Source organism: Bos indicus x Bos taurus, chromosome 14, assembly GCF_003369695.1.
Source record: "Bos indicus x Bos taurus breed Angus x Brahman F1 hybrid chromosome 14, Bos_hybrid_MaternalHap_v2.0, whole genome shotgun sequence".
NCBI classification, from domain to species: domain Eukaryota; kingdom Metazoa; phylum Chordata; class Mammalia; order Artiodactyla; family Bovidae; genus Bos; species Bos indicus x Bos taurus.
The window spans coordinates 69,556,100-69,583,206 of NC_040089.1; the positions used below are offsets into that span (position 1 = coordinate 69,556,100).

The 27,107-nt window shown below is 40.2% G+C and overlaps 1 protein-coding gene and 1 non-coding gene across 4 annotated transcripts in view; both read right to left on the minus strand.

The window, feature by feature from the left end:
- Window positions 1-587: 587 nt before the first annotated feature.
- The window catches only part of NDUFAF6 (NADH:ubiquinone oxidoreductase complex assembly factor 6), a 37,119-nt gene continuing 10,599 nt past the window's right edge, over window positions 588-27,107 (minus strand). For 2 of the 3 annotated variants that reach the window (XM_027561506.1, XM_027561507.1), the window contains exons 3-9: window positions 19,473-19,595; window positions 15,256-15,312; window positions 14,000-14,102; window positions 12,192-12,325; window positions 11,222-11,323; window positions 7,796-7,852; window positions 588-2,988 (exon numbers count right to left, since the gene is read on the minus strand). In XM_027561506.1, the coding sequence (XP_027417307.1) occupies window positions 2,860-2,988; window positions 7,796-7,852; window positions 11,222-11,323; window positions 12,192-12,325; window positions 14,000-14,102; window positions 15,256-15,312; window positions 19,473-19,595 (705 nt within the window). In that variant the 3' untranslated portion in view covers window positions 588-2,859. Of the gene's footprint in view, window positions 2,989-7,795; window positions 7,853-11,221; window positions 11,324-12,191; window positions 12,326-13,999; window positions 14,103-15,255; window positions 15,313-19,472; window positions 19,596-24,252; window positions 24,369-27,107 lie in introns of those variants that run through there. The other variant, XM_027561508.1, reaches the window with a different exon arrangement.
- On the minus strand, window positions 10,477-10,611 carry LOC113904555. The gene has a single exon (XR_003514570.1). It is a non-coding gene; the product is annotated as a small nucleolar RNA SNORA14 (small nucleolar RNA).

The window sequence follows — 27,107 nt, forward strand, 5'->3', positions numbered from 1 at the left end:
AAAAATTTAAGATTCTTGCTAGAGGCTGCATCAGTTCTGCCTCCTGCCTTTGTTCCTGCTGCTTCCTCAGCCGGAACCTCCCCACAACACCTGTACCCGCTTCCCAAAGCCTGCCTGCTACCCCAACTTCCTGAGATTCCTCACGTGTCCCCTCCTCTGGGAAACCTTTGACCTCCAAGGTGGTTATGTGTCCCTCCTGTGTGTACCCAGAACCAGCACGTAATATCTACTTCAGTTGCCTATTTACTTCTCTGATCTGTAGTTAAGAATATACATACATATACTTTTTAGCCCAATTTGTACCTAAATTTACTCAGTAATACTTATTTCTGGGGGAAAAAAAAGTTGTGCCCTTGAGCTTTAAACTTGGCTGTTTATTTTACAATCTCAAGAATGGTAAAAAAAAAAAAAATATATGGGTTGTGAGCTTTGGCACTGAACTAATGTGGGTTTGGCATCCAACTCTAGTTCTAATGGCTGTGTGACCTTGAACCGAGGCAGTTTTATCCTTTGGAAAATAAAGACCTACTTCGCTGTCAAGATTAAAGCAAAGGGGCGCAGAGCAGATCACCTGGGCAAGTTCGTGCTAAGTGTTAACTGCTGCTTTATTTCTCAGGAGACATTTAACTTTCATCAAAAGAAGAGATTTAACCTAAAGGACAGAAACAATAATGCTAGCTGATTGGGGAACTATTCAATGTATTTTATGATAAGCAATGTTACCTACATTGAGATTAACACTTAATATTTGTTATCTGTTGCTCTCCACTTATTCAATATCAAAATGTGTCTTAAATGGTTTGAAAATGTATCTGACTCCTTTAAATGCTCTAATAAAAAACAGATCTGAAAAATAAAAAGCAATGTTGGCACCATCTAGCGGAGTATTTTTAATGCCAGGAAATTAATAGTACAGTAAACATCAATCAATAAGCTATCTCAATCTCTAGGAGACTGGAAACTTCATCCAAATCTCTAAGCATCAAATTTAAAAGGACTTAGAAAGTATTTTGAAATTATTTGCTTAACAGTAAATTGGCTTCTGAGCCAGTAAAAAATCCAGTAATCCAGTTGAGTGTTTAAACCCTTCTTAAGACAGGAACTAAGATGCTTAGTGGCCAACTGCTGCCAAGTTTAACCTGAGACCCAAAGACAATGCTTAGTAATAGACCGTCTCTAATGAACTTTTCAACTCTGGACCTTTCGGAATTCCAAGAGGAAATGTGTCCCATTTCCATAGGTTTTCCTCTTTTAGCTCTCTAAAGCTTCAGGATTAAGTAAGATCTTCTTTCACCATCAGTATAATCCATAAGGACAATAATATAAACAACTGCACTGTATCTTAATTCATTTATACATTTATTAACCTCCACTTGCTCTAAATCAGAAGCCATACTAAGAACTGGGGATCCCAAGAATAAAACAAGGTATTCCTGCTCTTGAGCAGCTCTCAGTGTTGAGCTTTATTTGCAAAAATGTAATATTTTAAGCCATCATTAATTCACAATTGAAGTAGGCACTTACTCATGCTGCTGCTACTGCTAAGTTGCTTCAGTCGTGTCCGACTCTGTGCAACCCCATAGACGGCAGCCCACCAGGCTCCCCCGTCCCTGGGATTCTCCAGGCAAGAACACTGGAGTCGGTTGCCATTTCCTTCTCCAGTGCATGAAAGTGGAAAATCAAAGTGAAGTCACTCAGTCATGTTCGACTCTTCTCGACCCCATGGACTGCAGCCTACCAGGCTCCTCCGTCCATGGGATTTTCCAGGCAAGAGTACTGGAGTGAGGTGCCATTGCCTTCTCCAAGGCACTTATTCATAGCTGAAACCAAAGACTTGAGATGAGACAGAGAAACGGTACAAGGGAGGCAGAGTGGGCAGGAGACAAGACCACTAAAAACACAAGAAAAGGAAACCAGGGTGGAATCCAGTGCTGGGAGCTGGAGACTCATTCACAATCCAGATCTGCCAACTATGAGTGATGCAAATAATTCTGCTTTTTGCAATTAGTATGTATTTTATAATTAAAACTTTTAATCCCCAAACATTTCTTGTTTCATTGTTTTGAAGATCAGATGAGAACACTGGTCAAAGTACATGGCACAGAGCTTTTTAACTGGGAAGCTCAACTAGTCCACTAGTTTTTAAAAATGGAGTATCCCCTTAATCAATTTTTAACAAAATTTTGTTAATTTAATTTACATTAACACACATTTTGTTAAGAAGAGTTTTGTTCATGATGATAATACTCGATGACAGAGAGTGAAGCAAAAAGGTAAACATAAAAGTAAAAGCCTTCAAGTCAGACCTAAAATTACATTAGGATTGGAGCCCTTGACAGTCAGCCACCCTAAAGAAGTTATTGTATCATCACGGACAAATTTTCACAGGGTGGGAAAGAATAAATGTTAGAGATATAAAGGCCTCAAACACTGATGTTCACTTCACTCTTCGTGATCCCTAGATAAACGCATTTCCCAGCTGTACTGGATGCCTGGGGTCTGGCTGCTCAGCATACAAACCCAGTCCTACTTCAGCCCCTTCCCGGTTCCTCTGCAACGGTGAGAGAGGGAGGGGAGCTGCCACTCCCCTGCCCTCTGGCGGCGGAAGCACGGCCAGCAGCCTCAGTGCAGCTGGGACGGGCTCCACTCCCCGGAAGGTCTGCACTGCTGCCGACAAGGGTCGGGCGGGGCAGAATCCTGGCCGCCTGGCCCCACAGCAACTTCTCATCCATTCTGTGACCTACACACTCCCCCGATAAATTCATTTTTTCCTTAAGTAGTTCCTGTTGTGTGTAAACAAGAACCCTAAACTAAGGACACTTCTGTAAAACTAATAAATATCAGTGCCATAACATTATTTTAGTATCTTTTTCTCCATGACTGAATATACAAAGATAATGGGAGCAAAGTATTCTTCCGCTGTAAAGATGGGTGGAATAGATCAAAATCCACTTGTTGAATTTTCTTTAAATAGTCCTCCAGAGCAACCTAGAAAAAGAGAATAATGGTCACCAGATCATATAGATTAAGTCTTTTAAAGAAACAAAAATAAAACCAGCAGGTATTAAGGCTACTTTAGTATTCCTGAGATGGTCTTCTGCATGCTAAGACTGTAAACGAGAATTTTTAAGAGAGAGAAAATAAAGACATCTTCTAAGAAATCTGGAAGTTATGAAGCTAACTGTATCACAGAGCTAGGACTATCAAGCTAATGTGGATCGTAATTTATAGTGTTCTGGTCAAAATGTAAAAAAGAAATGATTTGCCCTATTTTATTACTAGATTCTGTAGAATACAAAACTGCTATTGCTACTGCTAAGTCCTGTCAGTCGTGTCCAACTCTGTATGACCCCATATATGGCAGCCCACCAGGCTCCCCCGTCCCTGGGATTCTCCAGGCAAGAACACTGGAGTGGGTTGCCATTTCCTTCTCCAATGCATGAAGGTGAAAAGTGAAATGAAGTAGCTCAGTCCTGTCCGACTCTGAGCGACCCCATGGACTGCAGCCTACTGGGCTCCTCTGTCCATGGGATTTTCAAGGCAAAAGTACTGGAGTGCGGTGCCATCGCCTTCTCCGATACAAAAGTGGTGTTTCAATTAAGGAAAAGGAACACCCTCCCCAGCCCAACCCTCCACAGAAATGCACTGTGCCATGAGCGGGAGCCCAAGTTGCTTAAAACAGTATTTTGTGAAAAAGTTCAGAGTCTCCATATTCTTGTTAGAAGAAAATCTGCAACCAGGGAGAACAATCCCAGGTCCCTCAGAGGTCACGCCATGCTCCCCCATCACACAAAACTCGGCAAAGTTTTCCCTGGGATTGGGGTGGGGCGGGGGGCAAGTTAGAAAACACTGCCGATGGGCAGTGCTCTTCATGGATTTCAATGTTACTATCTGTAAATTTTTAACATATTGCAATAACTTATTACACAGAGAGGTACCTAGTTTGGCACTGCACGACGCAAAGCGGCCCCACCGCCCTCTCACCCACGCGCACAGCACCCCCTGGAGTTCTGCGGCACAACCTGGGTGTCCACAGCCGGCTGGGGCCCGTCTACAGGACTAGGTTTCTCCCATACACTATCAACGAGTAAGTTTACGTATCAATTCAGTCTCCACTTCTGAATCTCTCAACTTATATACACACATCAGGTATGTGCATGAACGCGCACAGCTGCCAAAGACCTGGAAACAGTCCAGAAGTTCTTTGACAGAAACAAATAGATAAATAAAATGTTCACATGATGAAATATTAAGCTGCAGTGAAATTAAAATGTATTTAGATAGAATAATATGGATAAATCTTAGCAACATTATATGTGTGTGTGTGTGTAACCTATAAGAAATAAACAGAAAATGATCCATTTTTATAAAGCTCAAAAACAAAACTAAGCAACATACTGGTTAGGAATATACAAAATGGGAAAAGCATTTTTAGAATAATAAATACCAAGTCCAGGACAGCTACCTGGAGGAGGAAGGCAGAAGGGGATGAGATGGGGAAAACACGTGAGCGCAATGGAACAACAACATTTTAGGTCCTGGATGGAGCAGTGGGTTCACGGGTGTTCATTATGTTATGCTTCACAATACGTGCAGACGTATAGATACACTCATTTGTAGATATCAAATAAAAAACACTTTAAAAAAGAATAAAAGAAAAACCTTTGAAGGTATTTTATGGGCTCTCACATGTTCTCTTTGTTTTTTGGGGGAAAAAAGCTCATATTATTCATAATGTTCTGTAACTCATTCTTTGGCTGTGTGAAATCGTCATTGTGGCATGCAGGCTTCTCTAGCTGTGGTGACCGGCTTAGCTGCCCTGCGGCATGTTTAATCTTCCTAGACCAGGGATCAAACCTGTGTGTCCCCTGAACTGGAAGGAGGACTCTCAACCACTGGACTCTACCGTAACCTGCTTTTTTGAATCACTCAATATATTGTGATTAACTTTTCATCTCTAAGAATTTTATTATGTACATTTTAATAGTTTCATAATATCCAATTACAGGAAAAGTTACTGAAATTAAGGTGCAAGCACATAATAAAGAATTATACAGCCATTAAATATTAATAAATATTTTTAATGATGTGGTTAAATGCTTGATAAATAGGATACTACCATATAAAGCGTGATTTTTATTTTTTATTTTTTTTTAAAGCGTGATTTTTAAATACACACAGAAATTCATTAAAAAAAAAAAGAACATTTGGCAAAACTAATACAATTATGTAAAGTTTAAAAAAAAAAAAAAAGAACAGAGTAAATAGCTTTTATCTCTGGGTCCAGGAACTGTGCTATTTATGGTATGATAGTTATTTTCTTCTAATATTCTTTTTATATTGTCCAAATCTCTATTATGAGAATATATTGCTTTTATAATCAGGAGAAGATTTCACTGAAATACAAATGAAACAGACCTCAAAATTAGAGCTCAACTAAGCATTCACAAATCAGGATTTGGTTCAAAGTCTGAGTGAGTGAGTCACTCAGTCATGTTTGACTCTTTGCGACCCCATGGACTGCAGCCCACCAGGCACCTCTGTCAATGGGATTCTCCAGGCAAGAATACTGGAGTGGGCTGCCATTTCCTTCACCAAGCAAAGTCTGGCTAATGGCAAATAAATTGTTCAAGGTAACAAATTCATTGTGAAATTTTCAAAGATGTTATAATTTCTGAATATAGCTTCTGAAAACCATGGGCTTCTCTGGTAGCTCAGCTGGTAAAGAATCCGCCTGCAACGCAGGAGACCCTAGTTCGATTCCTGGGTTGGAAAGATCTGCTGGAGAAGGAATAGGCTTACCCACTCCAGTATTCTTGGGCTTCCCTTGTGGCTCAGCTGGTAAAGAATCTGCCTGCAAAGCAGGAGACCTGGGTTTGATCCCTGGGTTGGGAAGATCCCCTGGAGAAGGGAAAGGCTACCCACTCCAGTATTCTAGTCTGGAGAATTCCATGGACTGTATAGTCCATGGGGTCTCAAAGAGTTGAACACGACTGAGCGACTTTCACTAGCACTTCACTTTTCTGAAAACCTCATCTATAGAGGACAACATATGCTACCCCGGACGAGTCATTTTCAAACAGCAGAACCTTTTCTTTGAAGAAAGTAATTAACAGATGCCCCCCACACACAGCACATGGGGTGATGCATGCCCCGGCTGGGATGAGGAGTAGGACAGCAGCAGCTCCCCGGGACTGTCATGCAGTCCCGCCACTTTCTCCTCGCACAGTTTGGAAACTGAGAACTGGGCTCCAGCCCGAGGAGTCTCTGATCCATTAGGTCTGCGGCAGACCCCCAAATGTGCATTTCTACATGACCCCAGGCAGATACTGCCAGGCCAGGGACCACGCCACCAGCCCAAAAGACTGGTTCTTGGCCTAGCTGCACTTCATGATTTCCGGGGGAACTTGTAAGTGGTATCAATGCCTAGATCCCACCTCTTAAATACTGTGATTTAGTTGGTTCAGAGATAAGCCCAACATTGTTTTGTTTTAAAAGTTCCCCCAAGTGATTCTGACGGACAACCAGAGTTGAGAACAACCTTTTTTTCCACAAAAGTGAACAAAACAGTATTTAATCTTCTTGCGGCTTGTAATTCAAAACAGGTGATGGTACATCACCAAATGATCAAATAAATAACAATTAAAAATGGTGACTTAGAATGTGTTGACACAGAAAGAGAGGCTTGACGTCTCATTTATACCAAAAACACATATATAATTATATGAACATAAAAAGTCCGAAAAGATGAACAGACATTATCTCTGGAAAGGACAGAATTGAGAAAAGATTCCAATTTCTTCTTTTGCCTCTTGTTATATGAACATCTAAAATATTAATGTATTACTTTCATAATAAGTAAACTCAATAAAGAAACAAAATGATTTCAAACACTCAGATCTGAGACCTAGGACAAAAGATGTCAAGGAACAGAAGAGCATCTTGGAACATATTTTAGGGAGAAAGGTAGAAGATATGTTTGGTACTGTAGAAAATGCTTGAGTTTTCCATTTTCAAACATCACAAATCTTTGAACCTTGGTCTACAAAATGAAGTAAACCACACTGAAGAATAATGTATGACATGATCTAGCTCAGAATCTGTTTCCCATATTAGGTGCTACTAACCGGAAGTTGTTCTCATTTTTTAATGTATTTTACAGGAACAATGGTTCCTGAACCTGGCTATACATCAGAATCACCTGGGTAATTAAAAAAATAAAAATCATCACAAATCCTCTTAGGAATGTACCCCCCACAACCCCAAGAGTCTGAGTCTTAGTAAGAAGACCCCAGGAATCAGTATTTTTGAAGAGGCTTTCCAAGATGATTCTGATGCAGCCAGCTCAGCACTGCACTTTCAGGAACCAGTGCTACAATATGGTCACTATTGAGAAAAAAATTAATAAGTACACCATTAGGTCATACTTATATGGCTAGAAGCAGCCTAACACTCCTATGAGGTGGTTTATCCTGTGAGTCCCATTTTACCTATGAGTAAACTGAGGAACATAATGATTAAGGAACTTGTTCCACAGTAAGTGACAAAGCAAATTCAAACCAATGTGGTCTGGCTGCAGTCAGCACTAACGATAATTCCACTCACCTGCCTCTGGGGAACACAAGCATGACCTTCACCAAGAGCAGAATGTTAACCAACAAAACCTACCCTAAGGGACGAAAACAAAAACAAATACTACAGACTAAAGAACTGCACTGGAACCATTATTAAAAAAAAAAAAGGCTATACACATCTGCTTTAATAATTAAACAACTTATTCTGTTAATCTACTTACAGTCTGAAGAAAAGCAGGAAATGCTTTCACAGGAATACTTCTGTGGAAGGACCTAGCCTAAAAAGGGAAGACAAAAGAAAACTGGTTTGAAAGACAAGTATTTCTGGAAATTAACCCTCTCCCTCTGAAAGTGAACACAAAACAACACCAGCAGTTTCAAACAGCATCGCTAGGGCCTTTCTTGAAAACAAGAAAACAGTTATCTCCTGCTGGTTGAGATTAACTTGCCAAACCTAAAGAAATCAGGAAAAGGCACTATATTAAGAATTCTATTCTTCTTTAAAAAAAAATTATTTATTTTATTTGACTCTGCCAGGTTTTAACTGTGGCATGCAGCATTTTCAGTTGCAGCACGTGGGATCTAGTTCCCTGACCAGGGATCAAACCCGGGCCCCTTGCATTGGGAACATGGAATTTCAGTCACTGGACCACCAGGCAAGTCCCAAGAATTCTACTCTTTCTGTCATTTGGTTTTCGCATTTCCAGCTGCCACAACTTTGACCACCACTGCCCCCCGCCACACACAGAGGAACCCTGGATACAGAAGGCCACCTGTAAATGATGTGTGGATTTTCAACTGCGTGGAAGGCTGGCACCCTAAGCCCTGTGGTTGTGCAAGGGTCGACTGTATTTGCACATCAGTCCCAGCACCTCCCCAGCCTGGATGTCAGCCTCTCTTGCCTAGATGACTATAAGACCCTCCCAGCCACGCTTCCTGCGTCTGTGTTCCCCTACCATTAATTCATGTCACACAATCAGCCAAATTAATGTCATAAAGTCATTGTTTAACTTAACTCCCTGATAGATCATGTCTCAACTACTCATCTTAGAATTCAAAGGCCTCCGCATCTTGAATCTAATCTTACCTATCCAACCCAGCTCCCTAATGCCCTGGACTACAAAGCCTCGACCCACCCGGAGTAATGTCCACCCTCCACCCTCCCCAAGCCCACTTCTGTCTACAGGCCTTTGTTTACATCGTCAGAAACTACTTCTACTCCCTGACTCAATTCTCAACCCACTGTACTCCGGTTTTACTCCATATACTAAAACTGCTCTCTTCGAGATCATTCACAATTTACTGATCAGCATACCCCTCTTTTCTCTTCAATCTCTCTGAGGAATGCAGGACTTTAGTTTCCCGTTCTTGGAATCTGCTCCTCCCTTAGGTTTCCAACACACTGACTCCGAGTTCTCCTTCCTACCTGAGAACTGGAGGTGGGTTCAAGGTTCAGCCTTTGGCCTTCTTGTCTAAATATACACTCTCTTTGGACAACAGCGTATCCACACCTGGAGCTTTAACCCTAAGCCTTCCACCTGAATGACTCCCCAGGCTGTATCTCCAGTTCTGACCTCCTCTTACAGTCGTCATCCTGCAATCTGCATTTTGGCCCACTTCCTTAAATGCCCTCGAATCCCCTTAAATTCAGTGATGCCCAGAAGACTACTGATCAGCAGCCAGTACACCACTGCTTTTCTACTGCAGTCTCTGACTGGCACTAGCACAATCTATATTTGAACTTCATGAAACCTTCCCCTTCCTGCTCCCTGACCCTGCTACGATCCAATCAGTTATCAAGTCTAGTCGCTTCTTCCTCTGTTATGTGTGTGCTCGGTGCTGTGCTCCGTCGCTGCAGTCGTGTCCAACTCTTTGCGACTCCATGGACTGTACCCGCCAGGCTCCTCTGTCCATAGGATTTTTCAGGCAAGAATACCAGAGTGGGTTGCCATGCCCTCCTCTAGGGGAATTCCTGAGCCAGGGATCGAATCCACATCTCCTGCATCACAGATGAATTCTTTACTGTTGAGCCACTGGGGAAGCTCATTATATGTATATATGTATGTATATACATTCACATACATACATGTAAAATATCTACCCTCCCTAAATCAGACACTCTTTATTTTTTAATGACTTATTATGGCTGAATTAGTTGGTAAGTATTAAATTACTTGGTAAGTATTAAACCTAGACAGCATATTAAAAAGCAGAGACATTACTTTGCCAACAAAGATCCATATAATCAAAGTTGTGGTTTTTCCAGCAGTCAAGTATGGATGTGAGAATTGGACCAAGCCAGAGAATCGATGCTTTTGAACTGTGGTGTTGGAGAAGACTCTTGAGAGTCCCTTGGACTGCAAGGAGATCAAACGAGTCAATCCTAAAGGAAATTAACCCTGAATATTCACTGGAAGAACTGATGCTGAAGCTGAAACTCCAATACTTTGGCCATCTGACGCAAAGAACTGACTATTGGAAAAGACCCTGAAGCTGGGAAAGATTGAAGACAAGAGAAGGGGATGGCAGAGGATGAGATGGTTGGATGGCATCACCGACTCAAAGGACATGAGTCTGAGCAATCCCCAGGAGATAATGAAGGACAGGGAAGCCTGGTGTGCTGCAGTCCACAGGGTTGCAGAGTCGGACACAACTGAGCAACTGAACAACCACAAAGTATTAAATATGAGAATCATGTCTTTGTACTTTCTGGGCTTTAATAACTTAAGTGGAAATTTTAATTTCAGAAACTATTTTGACTGAGCAAACTAGGTAAGTTACAAAAATACTTGCTGCAACAAATTTGCTCTTACATTGTATACTGAGAATGAGTATATCTGCAAGATTCAAAGACCACCATGGTTTCAGTGACACAATTTCCCCCTTACAAATCTCTCTTAGGAGATGTCGCAGGTACGAAATAAGACTGAGCCACAGGAGAGGCACAGCCCTTTGGACTCCCCTGCAATTCCTATGGCATTCACTCATATCCTGGAAGCAATCAGGTTGAAGCTACCAAGAGGGTTTAAGAATGCAATAAATCAGATACTCTTTCAAATGTGGCAATAGGAAATGATTTACTAGAGATGATTATTAAGAGCATGCAGGATGGAAGCCAAATTACAGACCGGTGAGCAGGGTCACAGTGGTGAGGGCCTTGAAGTAAAAATACACATAGAACGTGTATTCAAAAAAGGTTAACTGGGAGGGAAAAGTAAGAAACAGAAGGGTCCCACGGGCTGCTCACTAAACACAGTAGCAACAAACTAGAAGATAAACGGGGCAAGCTGTCAGAGAGGCCAGCTGAAAACACCAGCTGGGAACTGCTGAGGATGTAAAGTTCTGGAAGGGCGGAAGAGGAGAGGCATCAGCCTTGACCAGGCAGGAAGACACACTCTCCCCTGAGAGACAGAGAAACAGTGAGCAGACGAGTCCCAGGACAGCCTCACTGAGGAAGCTGAGGAGGAGAAAGGGGGATTTTTAAAAAGTGGAAAAAGTTTACAATAGTCCCTGAGATACATTTGCTGGGATTTCACTGAGCAATGGATACACACTGTTAAACAGAAAACGCTACAACCAAGCTTTAGGAGTAGCCACAGCTAGAAACGACGGTTTCCTAAATGATTCGGCTAAAGGAGGCTACTTACGTGCTTTAGGTGCAAGTGTGCCTGGCTGGCCACGTCATACACCACGTCTCTCACATTTCTATCTTGACTCTTCCGTAGAAAATCCTCTTGTGAAACACCGTGCTACGTAGGAAAATGCGCATTACGTTAGGAATCAAAGAGCACACTTAAAACTAACTCAGCTCAAGACAACAGGTGATAGAACAATATGTACAGTAAAATGCTCTTTTGGTTTTTAAAATACAGCTATATGTACGTGTCACACACAAACACACTGTCTCTCCTAGGAAGAACATGCAACAAGATGCTAAGTAACGACAGTAGTACCTGGAACAAAATAAACAAACGGATAAGAAATTTAAAAGAACAGACAATAATGAACCTCATCCAGAAAACAAAGGTTCTCATACACAGTAATTTTTCTTAAGGATTACTTCCTCCTTTAAAATAAAAGAACAGGCTAAGGTGAACACTAGGAATAATTATGAAATTGCTTGGAAGGGAATGAGGCTACACCAAGTAAGGTTCTCTGGACCTTCTTACGCACAGCTCCACCACGACCTAAAATGCCTGACTGATAAAACTCTGACTTGGTAACTCTGAAGCAAAAATGCAATACGCATGTGTTTCAAAGAAGTTACTGCTGCTAAGTTGCTTCAGTCGTGTCCGACTCTGTGCAACCCCAGAGACGGCAGCCCACCAGGCTCCCCCGTCCCTGGGATTTTCCAGGCAAGAACACTGGAGTGGGTTGCCATTTCCTTCTCCAATGCACGAAAGTGAAAAGGGAAAGTGAAGTCGCTCAGTCGTGTCCGACTCTTTGCGACCCCATGGACTGCCGCCTACCAGGCTCCTCTGCCCATGGGATTTTCCAGGCAAGAGTACTGGAGTGGGTTGCCACTGCCTTCTCTAGAACAGACTAAAGAACAAGAAGAGAAATGTCCCTCCCCATATTCTTAAGGTAAATAATTAGGAGTCCAAGTAACAGCCTTACCAGCATACAGATATCCATGGGAAGGAACACCCTTCTTCTGCTCCCGTGATAGGGGGTGGCTCTCAAGCAAGTGACGATGCCTTGTGCTTTTCCGATGTGACTGGCGGCATGGTCTGCATGAAGATCCTTTATGCCTGTGATTTCAGAAATCTAACAATTAGGCCGCTCTTTTCTCTTCAAATGCGTAACAAGTGAATACAAGCAGCATAGGGAAATCACCTTAACATGTAAAAGGTGTTTATCCTGTGTTTCATATCTGAAAAACAGGATTTATGTGAGCAAAACTGGGCACAAAGACAAGCTGATCATTTACCAGTAACAGGCTTCTGAACGTCAACTTTTAAATAGAAGGTTTCCTCAGACGACAGCATACCAAGAGCACATTTGGAATTTTAATCAGCTCTTGTGGAAAACACTGCAAGTCTTGCATTTCTTCTCCTCAGTGCAATTTCCATATGACCTCATTTTAAGTATATGCCTAACAGACTTTCTGCTCTTTGCGCCCTCCTTTCACTGCGTTGGCAAACATGTCACTGAATGGGCAGGCAGAACAGGCCTGGGAAACTGGGCAAGGACTTGTATTATTCTTTTAGGCTGACATAAAGACATATTGTTTTCTTCAAATGGATGGTATTGTCCTTGCCCCAAATAATTCCATTACAATCCTCATGACAATAAGCCCTCACCAACTTAGAATAGAGTCAAAGGAGCAAAAATATCTAAACTCCATAGTTTGGGGTTTTGTTTTTTTTTAAGAAAAATCTCATAAAAACTTACAGAGTTTTATTTCTTCAACCTTTGTCTTAAACATGGGAAAGTATTATTGACAAAGAAGAAAGGAGTCAGGTCATAGGGCTTCCAAACAGTAAGGGTTGCATAAAAAAGTAAAATCATCTGCAATTACCAGATTATTAATTATAGCATGAGGCAGCTAAAGTACTTTTATGAGAATCTGGGTATTTTCATTAGTCTGCATTCCATTCCAAAGAAAGGTATATATTTATTATATTTCCATTCTACCTTGAAAGAAACAGAAAAGCTAGTCCTTTATAGTTGGTGCAAAGAAAAATTTTAACGTTAAACTGGTTAGACTGTCAAATTGTATGTTAACAGTATGGAGGGTCCTTAAAAAACTAATAACAGAGTTACCATATGATCCAGCAAGTTTATGCCTGGGCATATATCCAGAAAAGATGAAAACTCTCATTTGAAAAGATATATGCACCGCAATATTCACAGCAACACTATTTACAATAGTCAAGACATAGAAACAGCCTAGCTGTCCATCAGCAGATGAACAGAGTAAGATGTGGTGCACACACACAAGGGAACACGACTCAGCCATAGAAGCAGAAGGAAACGCTGCCACTTGCAGCAACACGGATGGACTAGGGATTACCGTACTGAGTGGTAAATCAGACAAAGACAGATACTATATGATCCACTTATATGTGGGATCTGAAAAATCATACAAATGAACCTACTTACAAAACAGAAACAGACTTACAGACTTAGAAAACAGACTGGCAGTTACCAAAGGGGAAGCAGTGGGAGGGGCGAAGTAGGAGCCTGGGGCTGCCAGATGCTCATCATCATATAGAATAAACAACAAGGGTTTAGCACGGGAACTATATTCAGCTCTTATAACTACAACGAAAAAGAATCTGAAAAAAAAAGTATATATGTAACTGAATCACTTTCCTACATACCTGAAATTAACATAATGTAGATCGACTATACTTCAATTAAAAAAAAGTATTTTCTTTAAGAAAGAGAAGTATAAAACAGAAAAAAAAAAAAAAACTTACCCAATATTTCTAGTGTTAGATAAAGAAGAGAACTCTGTGTATTTTCAGCATAATTTTCTAGTTCCTGGATATTACGATATGCTTTGTCATCCAAATTTTTTTCCTACAAACAAAATGTTTTCTTTGTTTGATGGTTAATAACTTATTTTAAAAATGCACAATTTTTCCCCTAAAGAAATTATTTAATTATTATTTAAGTTAAATTATTTAAATTTAAATTATTTAATTATTAAATAATTAAAACTATTGGTATGAACTGTTTATTACACAATAAAATAAGATCCTACATGTTCACTACTTACAAATCACCCCTCAGAATAATACCTCAGGAATAATCTCAATGCACAAATCACCACAGACGTGGGGTTGGCTTAATTTTTACTTGCTTCTAAAGTCTAAGGTCTTTTTATACAGTTCATGAGGTTCTCACAGCAAGTATGCTGTGGTGGTTTGCCATTTCCTCCTCCAGCTGACTCACTGGAAAAGTCCCTGATGCTGGGAAAGACTGAGGACAGAAGGGGGCCTTCGGGGATGAGATGGTTGGATGGCATCACTGATGCAATGGACATGAACTTGGGCAAACTTTGGGAGATGACAAGGGACAGGGAGGCCTTCAGGGAATCTTCCCAACCCAGGGATCAAACCTGTGACTTTTTCATCGGCACGCAGGTTCTTCACCACTGAGCCATCAGGGAAGCCCCCACCTTAGACTGTGTTGTTGTTCAGTCACCCAGTCATTACGGAACTGGGCTTCCCATGCTATACAATAGGTCCTTGTTGATTATCTGTTTTATACACGTTTTATTTACAGATCAAATGATAACATGTCTGGGGTTTACTTTAAAATAATCAAATACGGTTTAGTGAGGGAAGTTGGTAGAAAAAAAAATGAAAACACACTGGACATGGGTTTATTAAAGCTAGGTGACAGATACATGAAAGTATATTACACTATTTTCTCTACTTTTATATAAGTCTGAACATTTTCTATTTTTAAAAAAACACCAAAATAGTAGAGTATGATATGCACATGCATGCCTCTGCCTGGACGCCTGTTCACCTGTCTGTCTCCAGGTACCGGGGTAGGAGCTGAGGTAGGTGGCATGCAGTGATGGAGAACAGATAAAATGGCATAGTTCTCTAAAAGTCTGCTTCCTCCAAAATATTAATATACATATTAAAACATTTCTTCCCTGAAGAATTAGCATAAGGATTAAAAGAGGAGAAAAAACAAGACTTGAGCAACTGCAACTTACTCTTTCATCAATGATTTTCATAAGCCATCTTTTAGTCAGATTATGTCTTCTGACAGCCTAAAAAAAAAAAAGTTTTAAGTTTTTGGAAAGTACTACAAATGACTTCTGTAGACCTGAATAACATAAACAAACCAAATACAAAACCAGGCCAGGGAACATCTGTAATAACTCATCACCAGAGAGCTATGTTAAAAACCTAGGGAAAAAGAAAATGTCCCTAGAAAACACTTTAAAACATTTTCAAGTAAAGATAATATATCCAAAACTTTTTCACTACTCTTTTCCTTATACTATTAGTAATTAGTGAATCCACTTTCAAAACAAACAAAAACACAAGAATTAAGCAGAGCAAGCTTCTCTATGCAGTATGCCTTGACTTCCATGCTTATTACAAACTTCTTTCCATAAAATGAAGACCCTATTTAATGAAAATAACCACTTTATAAAAAAGAAAAGGCTAATACAGCTCCAAAGAAAACAATCTGCAGGGTACAGTGTTATCTTACAAGTAAAGACACTCCGTTAAGAAAGAGCACACTTAGTGCTTAGATCTTGGTCTCGAACCATTTCCATCAAAGGAAACAGACTCTAAAAAAGGGGATTCCAGAGCTGGAAAAAGGGAGATTCGAGAGGATCCTGAACCATTTTATTGTGCCAGAAAATAGAAAGTGCAAAAAAAAAAAAAACAAAGATAGGAGGCATGTTAGGACACAGGAGCCAGTCTGAAGGGACTCTCATTGTCCAAATATGGGACTATATGAATACCAAATAATTAAGTACAGTAATGAGGTATAATCTGCCTGCCAGTGTAGGAGACATAAGAGACAAGGGTTCATTCCCTGGGTTGGGAAGATCCCTTGGAAGAGGAAATGGCAACCCACTCCAGTATTCTTGCTTGGGAAATACTATAGACAGAGGAACTTGGTGGGCCACAGTCCATAGGGTCTGAAAGAGTTGGACACAACTAAGCGAATAAGCATGCATGCAAGCAATGATTTATAAAGTACTGGACAAAAATGCAGTTTATACCAATAATTAATAAACAAATAAATAATATAGGAGAGTGAGAGCAGTTGCTTACAGTAGCATGCCAAGTGGTAAATGTGAACAGAGCATTAGAGTTGGGACATTATCATTCTGTAATCATAATAGTAAAGACTGGATAAGAACCATCAGTGAATGTTACGTTTCACAGGAAACTGATGAGGAGTAGGATATTTGCATTGTCTTAAAGTTGATTAGTTGCAAGGGAAATTCTAATTATACAGTAGACTACACATTGGGAGAACCGGACAACATCTTGAATGTTAATGAAAATGAACAATGCAATAAAGGACGGATGGACAGAATGTGTCTCCAGATGTGACACTCCAAGAATACATCACTGATGCAGTATTCTGGCCAAGAGCGCATAACCTGAACCATCTAAGCAGGATAAAATATTAGACAAATCCAAAATGAGGAATGTTCTACTACAAAAAAAAAGATGTTATACACTTCAAACATGTCAATGTCATAGAAGACAAAGAAAAACTATGGAAATGTTCCAGATTAAAGTAGGCTAAACAGATATGACTGAAAAATACCTGACTGGATCCTACAATGGAGGGGAAAAATACATTAATGTATATCATTAGGTCAACTGACAAAATTGGAATATGACTGGAAAATCAGATGAAAGTTATTTCAAAGTTAAATTTACTAAAGTCAGTAACTATTCTGGTTAAATAAGAGAATATCTGTATTCTTAGGAAATACTAAAGTATTGAGAAATAAAGGGACATGACGTATGCAACTTATACTCAAATGATTTAAAAAAATTAAAAAAATTATGTGTGAAAATATACAGAGATCATGCCAGAGCACACACACACACGAGTGAGCACACACAAATGATTAACAAATAGGATAAAATGTTAACAACAGGTAAATGTGAGTGAACGACATAGAAGTGTTCTTACAAGATTTTTACTTTTGTAACCTTCCTAAAATTTTGAAGCTATTTCCAAATAAGGTAAACACTGCTTTTGTGCCAAGTCAACACTAAGTATAATATATTTTCACAAGAAATACAGTAGTGAAACATAAAGTCTCCAGGATATCCCACACTTCAACTGAGACTCTAAGATGTCACTGATACTAATGTAAAGGCTGGCAGGCTCATCAACACACATGCAAGTGGCAAAGGATGGAAGTGTGCAGAATGGAGCCCACCTTGCCCGACAGGAAAGCAGCAGAAGCTATGAGGGCTGCAAAGAGCTGGTCTGGAAGTGCTCTCAGCATTGCTACAATTACACAGCAGCACTCCCACAGGCCTCTCCCCCCAGTTCCAAGAATCAGCCTGGGATACCTCAGTCACTTCAGTCTTGCTCTCATTTTGTTTTGTACATGTCTGAGAAGGGCAGGGCTTGTTTGATCTTTGTAACCACACCATCAAGCACCATTCCTGGCACATAAAAGTACTCAGCAGATACTAAACCACTGAAAAGTCAGACTCCTATTTACTCAAGTCTGACGCTGTAACAGCTGCAGTTCCTTGACCACAAAACAGAGTTCTGTCTGATTCTGAAGGACATCAGAGATCAAGATAAAAAAACACATAAGAAGCTGAAAACCTGTTAAATAAAGGTATCAAAACTTTGCAAATAGAAGCCAAATGGAATAAAAATCATGGCTATAATTATTAGAAATTATAGGAATTCATCTATTCTGTGCTCTAAAAGCACCAATGAAACAGCGCAGCAGGAATGTACTCTCTGTTCCCCTATTTAATCTTCTGAAGAACCTGAAGCTCTTTAAGCAATCAGTGGAAAGTCTGACTGGACAGTGGCGCAATAAGTATGTGCTCCAGAAGAATGGGAAGAAGTAAAAAACACACAATCAGGACAACCGCTCTGAACACTACCTGCTTCTTTCAAATGTTCATGTTAATCTGCAATACCTGTCATATCAGAGAGCTGGCCAACATTAATCATCAAAATTTAAGCAGCTTTTAAAACTGGACAAATTGTCATACATGTAAACATTCTGTAAATCAGATATGTCTTCTGGCATTTAAATGAAGCTAAGACAAGATAAATTTATGTTAAATAAATCTCTGATCTTTCAAGTTATTTCCTGACAAAGGCCAGAATCTTCAATACAAGTCTTAGCATAAACTTCTAACGCAGTCAGGTTTGTATATAAAATAAGTAGTTTCTGGATTTTGGAGAAACTTTCCTTTAAACTGAGTCAGCCAGGATGAAGTTCTTGAAGTGGGATGACTAAAGGGAAACAGCTAATCCGATACTCAAGAGCTTCCCATCCACTTTTCCTTCCCAGTCCCTGATGGAGGGGCCTGGTTCTCCAATTACTGAGGTTCTGTGAAGTCAATCTGGGGCCAAGAAAAGGGGCCTGCCTCTGCTGGGGCACAGACCTGAGAAGGAGTGTACCACTCAGGTCTGTCAGAGGCTCCTGGGACAGACGCTGTCTTCTGGCACTTACGATGTGACAACAGGGACACAGATCAATGACAAAAGGAGCCTAAACCCTGTTCTCTGCTGCTAGTTCAATGTATTTTTAAACTGTGTAAGGCTAGTTGTGAATGAGGAATCCATAGAGCTTTAATGTAAAACTACCAAATACATCTTAGTGTACAAATAACAACCTCGCCCATAGGCTTCCATTCTCAGATACCTAAACTTCATCAACAAAGAGGCAATTCTATGAAACTAGACAAGGCAGCTTTAGGAATGATAAGAGCACAAAAGATCAATGCATCATTTTCTACAGTCCAGCGTATGAACTACAGCACTGGAATAAGGAGCTACTTGGCAGATAGAATAGAAAATTTAAAATGTCATTGTTTCAAAATTTGTAGGGCTTAAATTCTGCAACCAAACATGTGGAAAATAATTTATAACATAAACAGACCAAATTCCTCTTTCTTCTTTTAATAAACACACTAAAGATGTGTGTAAATTACTTGTTAATGATTTTAAATTCTGTCAAAACTAATATATATCTGACTTTCTTCTTTTAATAAACACACTAAAGATGTGTGTAAATTACTTGTTAATGATTTTAAATTCTGTCAAAACTAATATATATCTGAACGTTACGTGAGCCCAAGAATATTTTCAGGATAGATTCCCCATTGCCACTATCCAACTTGTATGTAACAAAAAGTATGCTTAAACAACATTCTTACAAGTGAAAAGTAGCTGTTTCTGTTTTACCTTCCACAGTTCAATGGCCACAGGCTGATGTGGTGGATTGTCACTGTATATATCATCCACAGTTTTCTTCCAAAACTGCATTCGCATCAGTCCAATTGTTTTCTCAGAGACAGAGTCCTTAATCTATAAACAGGGTTTAAAAACATTAACAACTGCACTACTCAGAGTCTCAGAAATCACTATTTATAACCATAAAATCACGTAATTCAGTCTTCTCTGCATTTAATTTTTCCTTGAAGTTATACATCGGTTAAATTGTCACCATTATGAGTTACCTAAGTAAAAGCCAAAGATTACTTGGTGCTTATTCAAAAATATCCTCAAGGTCTGCATTCAAAAATACCAGCAATTCTTCTAAAAAAGTTATAAGGAAAAACAAAGGAGGGGGGACATTTTGTTTTAAAAAAATTTAAGAAAGATCAACCAGTCACATATAGACCTATTTGAATCCGGATTTAAAGAGAGAGACAACTAGGAAAATTTGAACACCAGATGTTTAATGATATTAAGGAATTATTTAAAATTTTTAATATATAATAATAGTAGTGTTATTTTTTTTAAGTGAATTCTTTTAGAGATGCAAATTGAAATATCTGCAGGTGGAAAAATTCATCTGAAACTTAACTTCAAAATAACCTGATGTGGCTGAGGAGTAAAGATGAAAAACAAGATTGGCCTTGAGAAGGTAACAGCTGGAGGTGGGTGACGGGGTACATGAGGGTTCATTATATTTCTCTCTCTGTACATGGACATACTGCATTCTATATATGATTGAAATTTTCCAGTGGAGTTTTAAAAAAATAAGTGGAAGGGAAGAAAAACAATCCTCACTTGGTTAGTGATAGCAAAAATATTTTTTAACTCTGACGATAAACCTAGTAAATAGAACCAGAGGCTTTTCAGAGGAAGCAGAGAAGGAAATATTGTTTATCAAATGTCTACAAGTTCCAGGCCCTGTGTAGGTACCATGATGTTACCTGATCACAATCATCAGAACAAACTCACAGGGTCCTTATCAACACATTCATTCTACAAATACAGAAATTATGGCTCAAAAAGGTAGAAGCTTATCTCACGCACATGGAGAAGACTGTGGAGAGGGCAGGGGCTGACTGCAAAGGGACACATACGGGAATCTTTCAGGCTGATGGAACTGTTCTGTATCACGACTCTGATGGTACCTACAGGACTTGAAGCAGTTTTCAAAACCTATAGGTCTATATACCACAAAAAGTGAATTTTACTGTGGTACATTTAAATAAACTCACTCGTTCATTCACTAACTTTTTAAAAGACTGCTAGACTCTCTCCCTAACTTACTATTGATTAAGAATGGCCTTGTTAAGTTCTGGCAAGAATCATCAATGCATGCTAAATCTAGGAGGAAAATTTTTTCTAACTGAGCTATAATTGACACATAACAGTTTCATTGCTTTAAGTATACAACATGATTTGATATGAGCGTGGTGGGCTACAGTCCATGGGGTCGCAACGAGTCGGACATGACTGAGCAACTAAACCTACCTACCTACCTACCTACCTATATATTGTGAAAGATCACCATAGAATATCTATTATCACCACACAAAATTAGAAATCTGTGTATGTCAAGAGCTTTTAAGGTCTGCTCTATTAGCAACTTTCAAATGCATAGTAACAGTATTAGCTGTGCACTCATGCCCACGCCTTATTTACTTACAATGGCAAGTTTCTACTTTTTAACCACAATCACTCCTCTCACCCATGTCCTAACCCTGTCTCTGGCGACCACCAATCTGTTCCCTGTATCTACGGGCTTGCGAATTGTTTGTTTGTTTTGCTTTTGCTTTAGATTCCACTATAAGTGAGATCGTATGGTATTTGTCTTTGTCAAACTCATTTCACGTACATGAAGCCCTCAAGGTCCATCTGTGTTGTCACAAATGGCAAGGTTTCCTTCTTCTTTATGGTAAGTAATAACTCATTGTGTAGATATACCTCATCTTTTCTAAGAATATATTTACATATTTATAGTTTTGGCTGCACTGGGTCTTCGTTGCTGCCCACGGGCGTTCCCGAGTTGCAGTGCGCTGGGGTGACTCTCTGGTGCAGTGCACAGGCTTCTCACCGCGGTGGCTTCCGTGGTGGAGCACACGCTCCACGGTGGCCGGGTTTCAGCAGATGCAGCAGGTGGACTCAGGGGTTGCCATGGGCAGGCTCTAGGGCGCTCAGGCTTCAGGAGCTGCAGCTCATGGGCTCAACAGCTGTGGCACATAGGCTTCAGTTGCCCACGGCATGGAGAATCGGCCTGGACCAGGGATCGAACCTGTGTCCCCTGTACTGCAGATTCTTATCCACTGTACCACGAGAGAAGTCCCGATAAACCACATCTTTATCCAGTCATCCACCAACGGACACTTGGGTGGCTTCCAAACCTCGGCTACTGTAATAATGCCGTGATGAACAAGGAGGTGCAACTATTTTTTTCAAATTAGTGTTTTCATTTCCTTTGGCTAAATACCCAGAAATGGAATTACTAGATTTTGTAGTAGTTCTAATCTTTTAGGAATCTCGTACCATTTTCCATAGCAGCTGCACCAATTTGCACTCCCACCAACAGTGCAAAGGGTTCCCTTTACTCCACAGCCTCAGCGTTTGTTGTTTCTTGTCTTTTTGATGACAGCTATTCTAATAGGTATGCAGTGACGCCTCACTGTGGTTCTGATTTGCACTTCTCTCAAAGTGACGCTGAACACATTTTCATGTACCTATTGGCTGTATATGAGGTAAATTTTGATGAGGACCATGGTCTTAGAATGTCTCCTCACATTCAACAGGAAAAAAATATTAACATCTTGACCAGTGGCCAAAATTGCTATCACAAATAAGAGGCACACAGCCATGTCATGCCTCATTGTGATTCCCTGAGAAGGACATACACCATTAAGACATTAAGTATTAGATTAGAAATGTATAATATAATTGTGACAAAAACTCCAAATGAGAAATATTCAAGATTTTTAAAGGAACAATATGGTTTTTTTTAATGTCAGTGTTTAATAGAAGACAAAGAAAAGCTGTGGAAATGCTCCAGATAAAAGGAGGCAAAAGAGACATGAAAGCTTAAATGTAATATGTGATCTTAGTTTGGATTCTGTACAGAAGGGTTTAAAGATGCCATAAAAAACATCATTCAATCGTTCAACAAAACTGGAAACCAGAAGGTAGATTAAATAAAACTAGTGTATCTGTCTCAAATTTACTCAAACTGGTAAGTGTTATGAAAGAGAATATTCTTGTGCTAATGAAATATCGCTCAAGTTTATGAGTAAAGGGGCATGGTGTAGTCAAGTTACAGTAAAATGATTCATAAAAAGAAACACAGTGCATTAATGTGTGTACATATACATGTGTGTGTATACAGAGAGAGAAAAAGAGGGAGAGAAAGGAAGGAAGACAGAGAGAAGGAGAACAACTTGATAGAGCAAATGGGGCCAAATATTAACAAAAGGGCATATCGGTATTCTTCGTACTATTCTTACTCCTGTGCGCATGAAAGTATTTCCAAATAAAAAAAAAAATTTTTAATGGTGTTGGTGCTGGGTGGGTCTCTCTCAATGTTTAGTGTTCAGATCCCATGGCATATGGTCTATTCTAAATACAGCATCAAGAGTAATCCTTTAAAGATGTGGGCACATACATACAATGGAATGTTCAGTTCAGTTCAGTCGCTCAGTCGTGTCCAAATCTCTGCGACCCCATGAATCGCAGCACTCCAGGCCTCCCTGTCCATCACCAACTCCCGGAGTTCACTCAGACTCACGTCCATCAAGTCAGATGCCATCCAGCCATCTCATCCTCTGTTGTCCCCTTCTCCTCCTGCCCCCAATCCCTCCCAGCATCAGGGTCTTTTCCAATGAGTCAACTCTTCGCATGAGGTGGCCAAAGTACTGGAGTTTCAGCTTTAGCATCAGTCCTTCCAAAGAAATCCCAGGGCTGATCTCCTTCAGAATGGACTGGTTGGATCTACTTGCAGTCCAAGGGACTCTCAAGAGTCTTCTCCAACACCACAGTTCAAAAGCATCAATTCTTCGGCGCTCAGCCTTCTTCACAGTCCAACTCTCACATCCATACATGACCATAGGAAAAACCATAGCCTTGACTAGACAGACCTTTGTTGGCAAAGTACTGTCTCTGCTTTTCAATATGCTATCTAGGTTGGTCATAACTTTTCTTCCAAGGAGTAAGCGTCTTTTAATTTCATGGCTGCAGTCACCATCTGCACTGATTTTGGAGCTCAAAAAAATAAAGTCTGACACTGTTTCCACTGTTTCCCCATCTATTTCCCATGAAATGATGGGACCAGATGCCATGATCTTCGTTTTCTGAATGTTGAGTTTTAAGCCAACTTTTTCACTCTCCTCTTTCATCAAGAGGCTTTTTAGTTCCTCTTCACTTTCTGCCATAAGGGTGGTGTCATCTGCATATGTGAGGTTATTGATATTTCTCCCGTCAATCTTGATTCCAGCTTGTGCTTCTTCCAGCCCAGCATTTCTCATGATGTACTCTGCATATAAGTTAAACAAGCAGGGTGACAATATACAGCTTTGATGTACTCAGACATAAAAAAGAATGAAATAATGTCACATGCAGCAATATGGATGAACCTAGAGATTATCAGATTAAGTGAAATCAGAAAAACAAAGAAAATACCATGTGACACCACTTATTTGTGGAATCTAAAATACAACACAAATAAACTTATCTACAAAACTGAAACAGGCACACACAGAAAACAGACCTGCAGTTGCCAAGGGGGAAGGATGGATTGGGAATCTGGGACTAGCAGATGCAAGAGTATCGGATGGACAGACAACAAGGTCCTGTCGTATAGCACAGGGAACTATATTCAATACCCTATAAAAAACATAATGGAGAAGAAAAAATAAGTTAAAAAAACTTTTTTAAAAGACTAATCATTTCAGGAGGACACTGAGCTCACTTCTCCCCCAGTGAACACATCAAAAATACATCTACATCGCTGAAAACAACCTGGAAACTGGCAAAGAGAGGCTCTTCTACAACCAATGGAGTGGGCAGAATGGGAGGGACACATATGAGGTTGGGACCTAGGCCCTTAGCAGGGGACACAGGAGGAGCGGAATATCACACACAGGCTCAGGGATCCACCCTGGGAAGACAATTACCCTTCGCTAGTGTGAAAACCAGTGGGACTTACTGGAGTGCTGTGAGAAGCAGAGACTGTGCACAAGCTTACTTACTCCCAGGATCTGCATCAAGGCTGCAGACGGAAAAGTGCCTGCAGCTCTGGCCAGATGCCTGCTCCAGCCCGTCTTGTCCAGCACTGCTCTCCACTAAGACAAAGGCTATCACTGCCAAGGAGTGTGCACACACTCAGAGAAAAGGAAGCCAGCCTGGACCCGAGCCAGCACGCACGACACGCTGCAGGCTGAAAACTGCCCGGGGCTCTGCGTGGCTTCCGGGACTGTTCCCGCATGCACCCCAGCCCACCCAGCTGCCTGCTGGAGGCCCTCTGGCTCTCCAGTAGGGCTGAGGTGCCCTGCCAGAGGGGTGCACACACTGAGAGCTCCGGCCAACCCTTAGAGCTTGTGTCTAGGACCCTGAGCTCTGATCGCACCCAGACACGCGGATGACCGCCACTGGAGGAGCCCAGGAAAAGGCCCAGCTCACACCTGGCTTAGCTATAGCCCCTTCATCTTTAGCCCTACCTCCCACCACAGTGGTAGCTGCCAGCACACCCCAAGAGAAGACGTGACCTACGCTCACTTCAGATCCAGCTCTCCCACCAAAATAACTGGGCACAAACAGACTGCGTAGGGACAGCCCCACAAAAGGACGCCCCTTCAAGATTGGGACAGGTAACCATTCTACCTAATTTCATACAAAGTTATACAAAATGAAAAGACAAAGGAATATATTTCAAGTGAAAGAATAAGGGGAAAAAACTGAGAAAAACCCCTGGTGATACAGAGATAAATAATTTACCCCATAGAGTTTCACAGTAACAGTAAAAGGAATGCTAACTAAATTTGCAAAAAGAATCCATGAACACACTAAGAATTTAAACAAGGAAACAGAAAATATTAAAAAGAACCAGTCAGAGCTGAAGAATACAATTAAAGAAATGAAAAGTGCACAGGAAAGAATGCACAGCAGACTAGCGTGATGGGCGGGGGCGGGAAATGGAAATCACCCATCAGAAGAGCAAAAAGAAAACAAAATTTTAAAAACGAGCATAGTTTAAGGGACCTCTAAGACAACATCAAGTGTACTAGCACTCACTTTATACGGATCCCAGGAGAAGAGGGTGAGAAAAGAGTAGAAAATGTATTTGATAAAATTATGGCTGAAAACTTTTTGAAGTTGAAGAAGGAGACAGATTTCTATAGGAAGCACAAAGAGCCCCAAACAAGATGAACCCAATAAGACCCACACCAAAACACATTATAATTAAAATGGCAAAAGTTAAAGAGAATTTAAAAGCAGCAAGAGAAAAACAGAGAGTCAAACACAGGGGAATCCCTGTAAGGCTATCTATCAGCTGATATTTTCTGCAGAAGCTATGAAAGCCAGAAGGGAGTGGCATGATATATTTAAACAGCTAAAAGGAAAAAACCTACAGCCTAGGATACTCTACCCAGAAACGTTATCTTTCAGAACTAAAGGAGATAAAGAACTTCTCAGACGAGCAAAAATTGAGTTTACCAGTACTAAAGCAACCTTATAAGAAGTATCAAGGGTCTTTTTCAAGTGGAAAACAAAAGATTATAAGAAGCAAGAATTCATAGAGGAAAAAAAAAAATCCCAGTAGTAAAGACAAATCTTACAGTAAAGAAGATGTATCGACCACTTTAAATAAGCTGGTATGAAGATTCTTTTAAAAAATTGTAAAAGCAACCGTAACGACAATAAATGGTAAAGAGACAGCCATGCAGATGAAAAGTTTAATAACAAAAACATAAAAATATGAGGGGTGGAAGTAAAAATTGTCTAGAATGTATATGAACTTAAAAGACTAGTTTAAGTCCAGTAGATATAATTACCATATAAAACATACACAAATCTCGTGGCAACCACAAAATAAAAACCTACGATACACAAAAACCAGTAAGAAAGCAACCCAAACATAGTGTAAAAAGACAATTACACAACCACAATGGAAGAAACAAAATGAAGAAATGAACAGAGAAAAACTACAAAAACAACTGGAAAACAAGTAATAAAGTCAGGAAGTCCAGTAGTACACACCTATCAATAATTACATTTGCACCACCTACTGAACGGGAGAAAATATTTGCAAATGAAAATCCTTTGAGGGGTTAATAGCCAAAATTCAAAAGCAGTTCATACAACTTGATATCAAAAGAACAAACAAAAGACCCAAATAGACACTTTACCAAAAAGATATACAGATGGCCAAGAGGTCCACAAAAAGGTGCTGAAACATCCATCACTAAGCACCAGGGAGGTATCACTTCACATCTGCAGAATGGTTATCATCAAAAAGACCACAAATACTGTTGGTGCAACCACTGAGCTGGTCATAGCCAGCTGTCGTATAAAATCCACTTTTCATTGCGTGTCACAATCCAGTTGAGAAATGGTTTCTTGTAC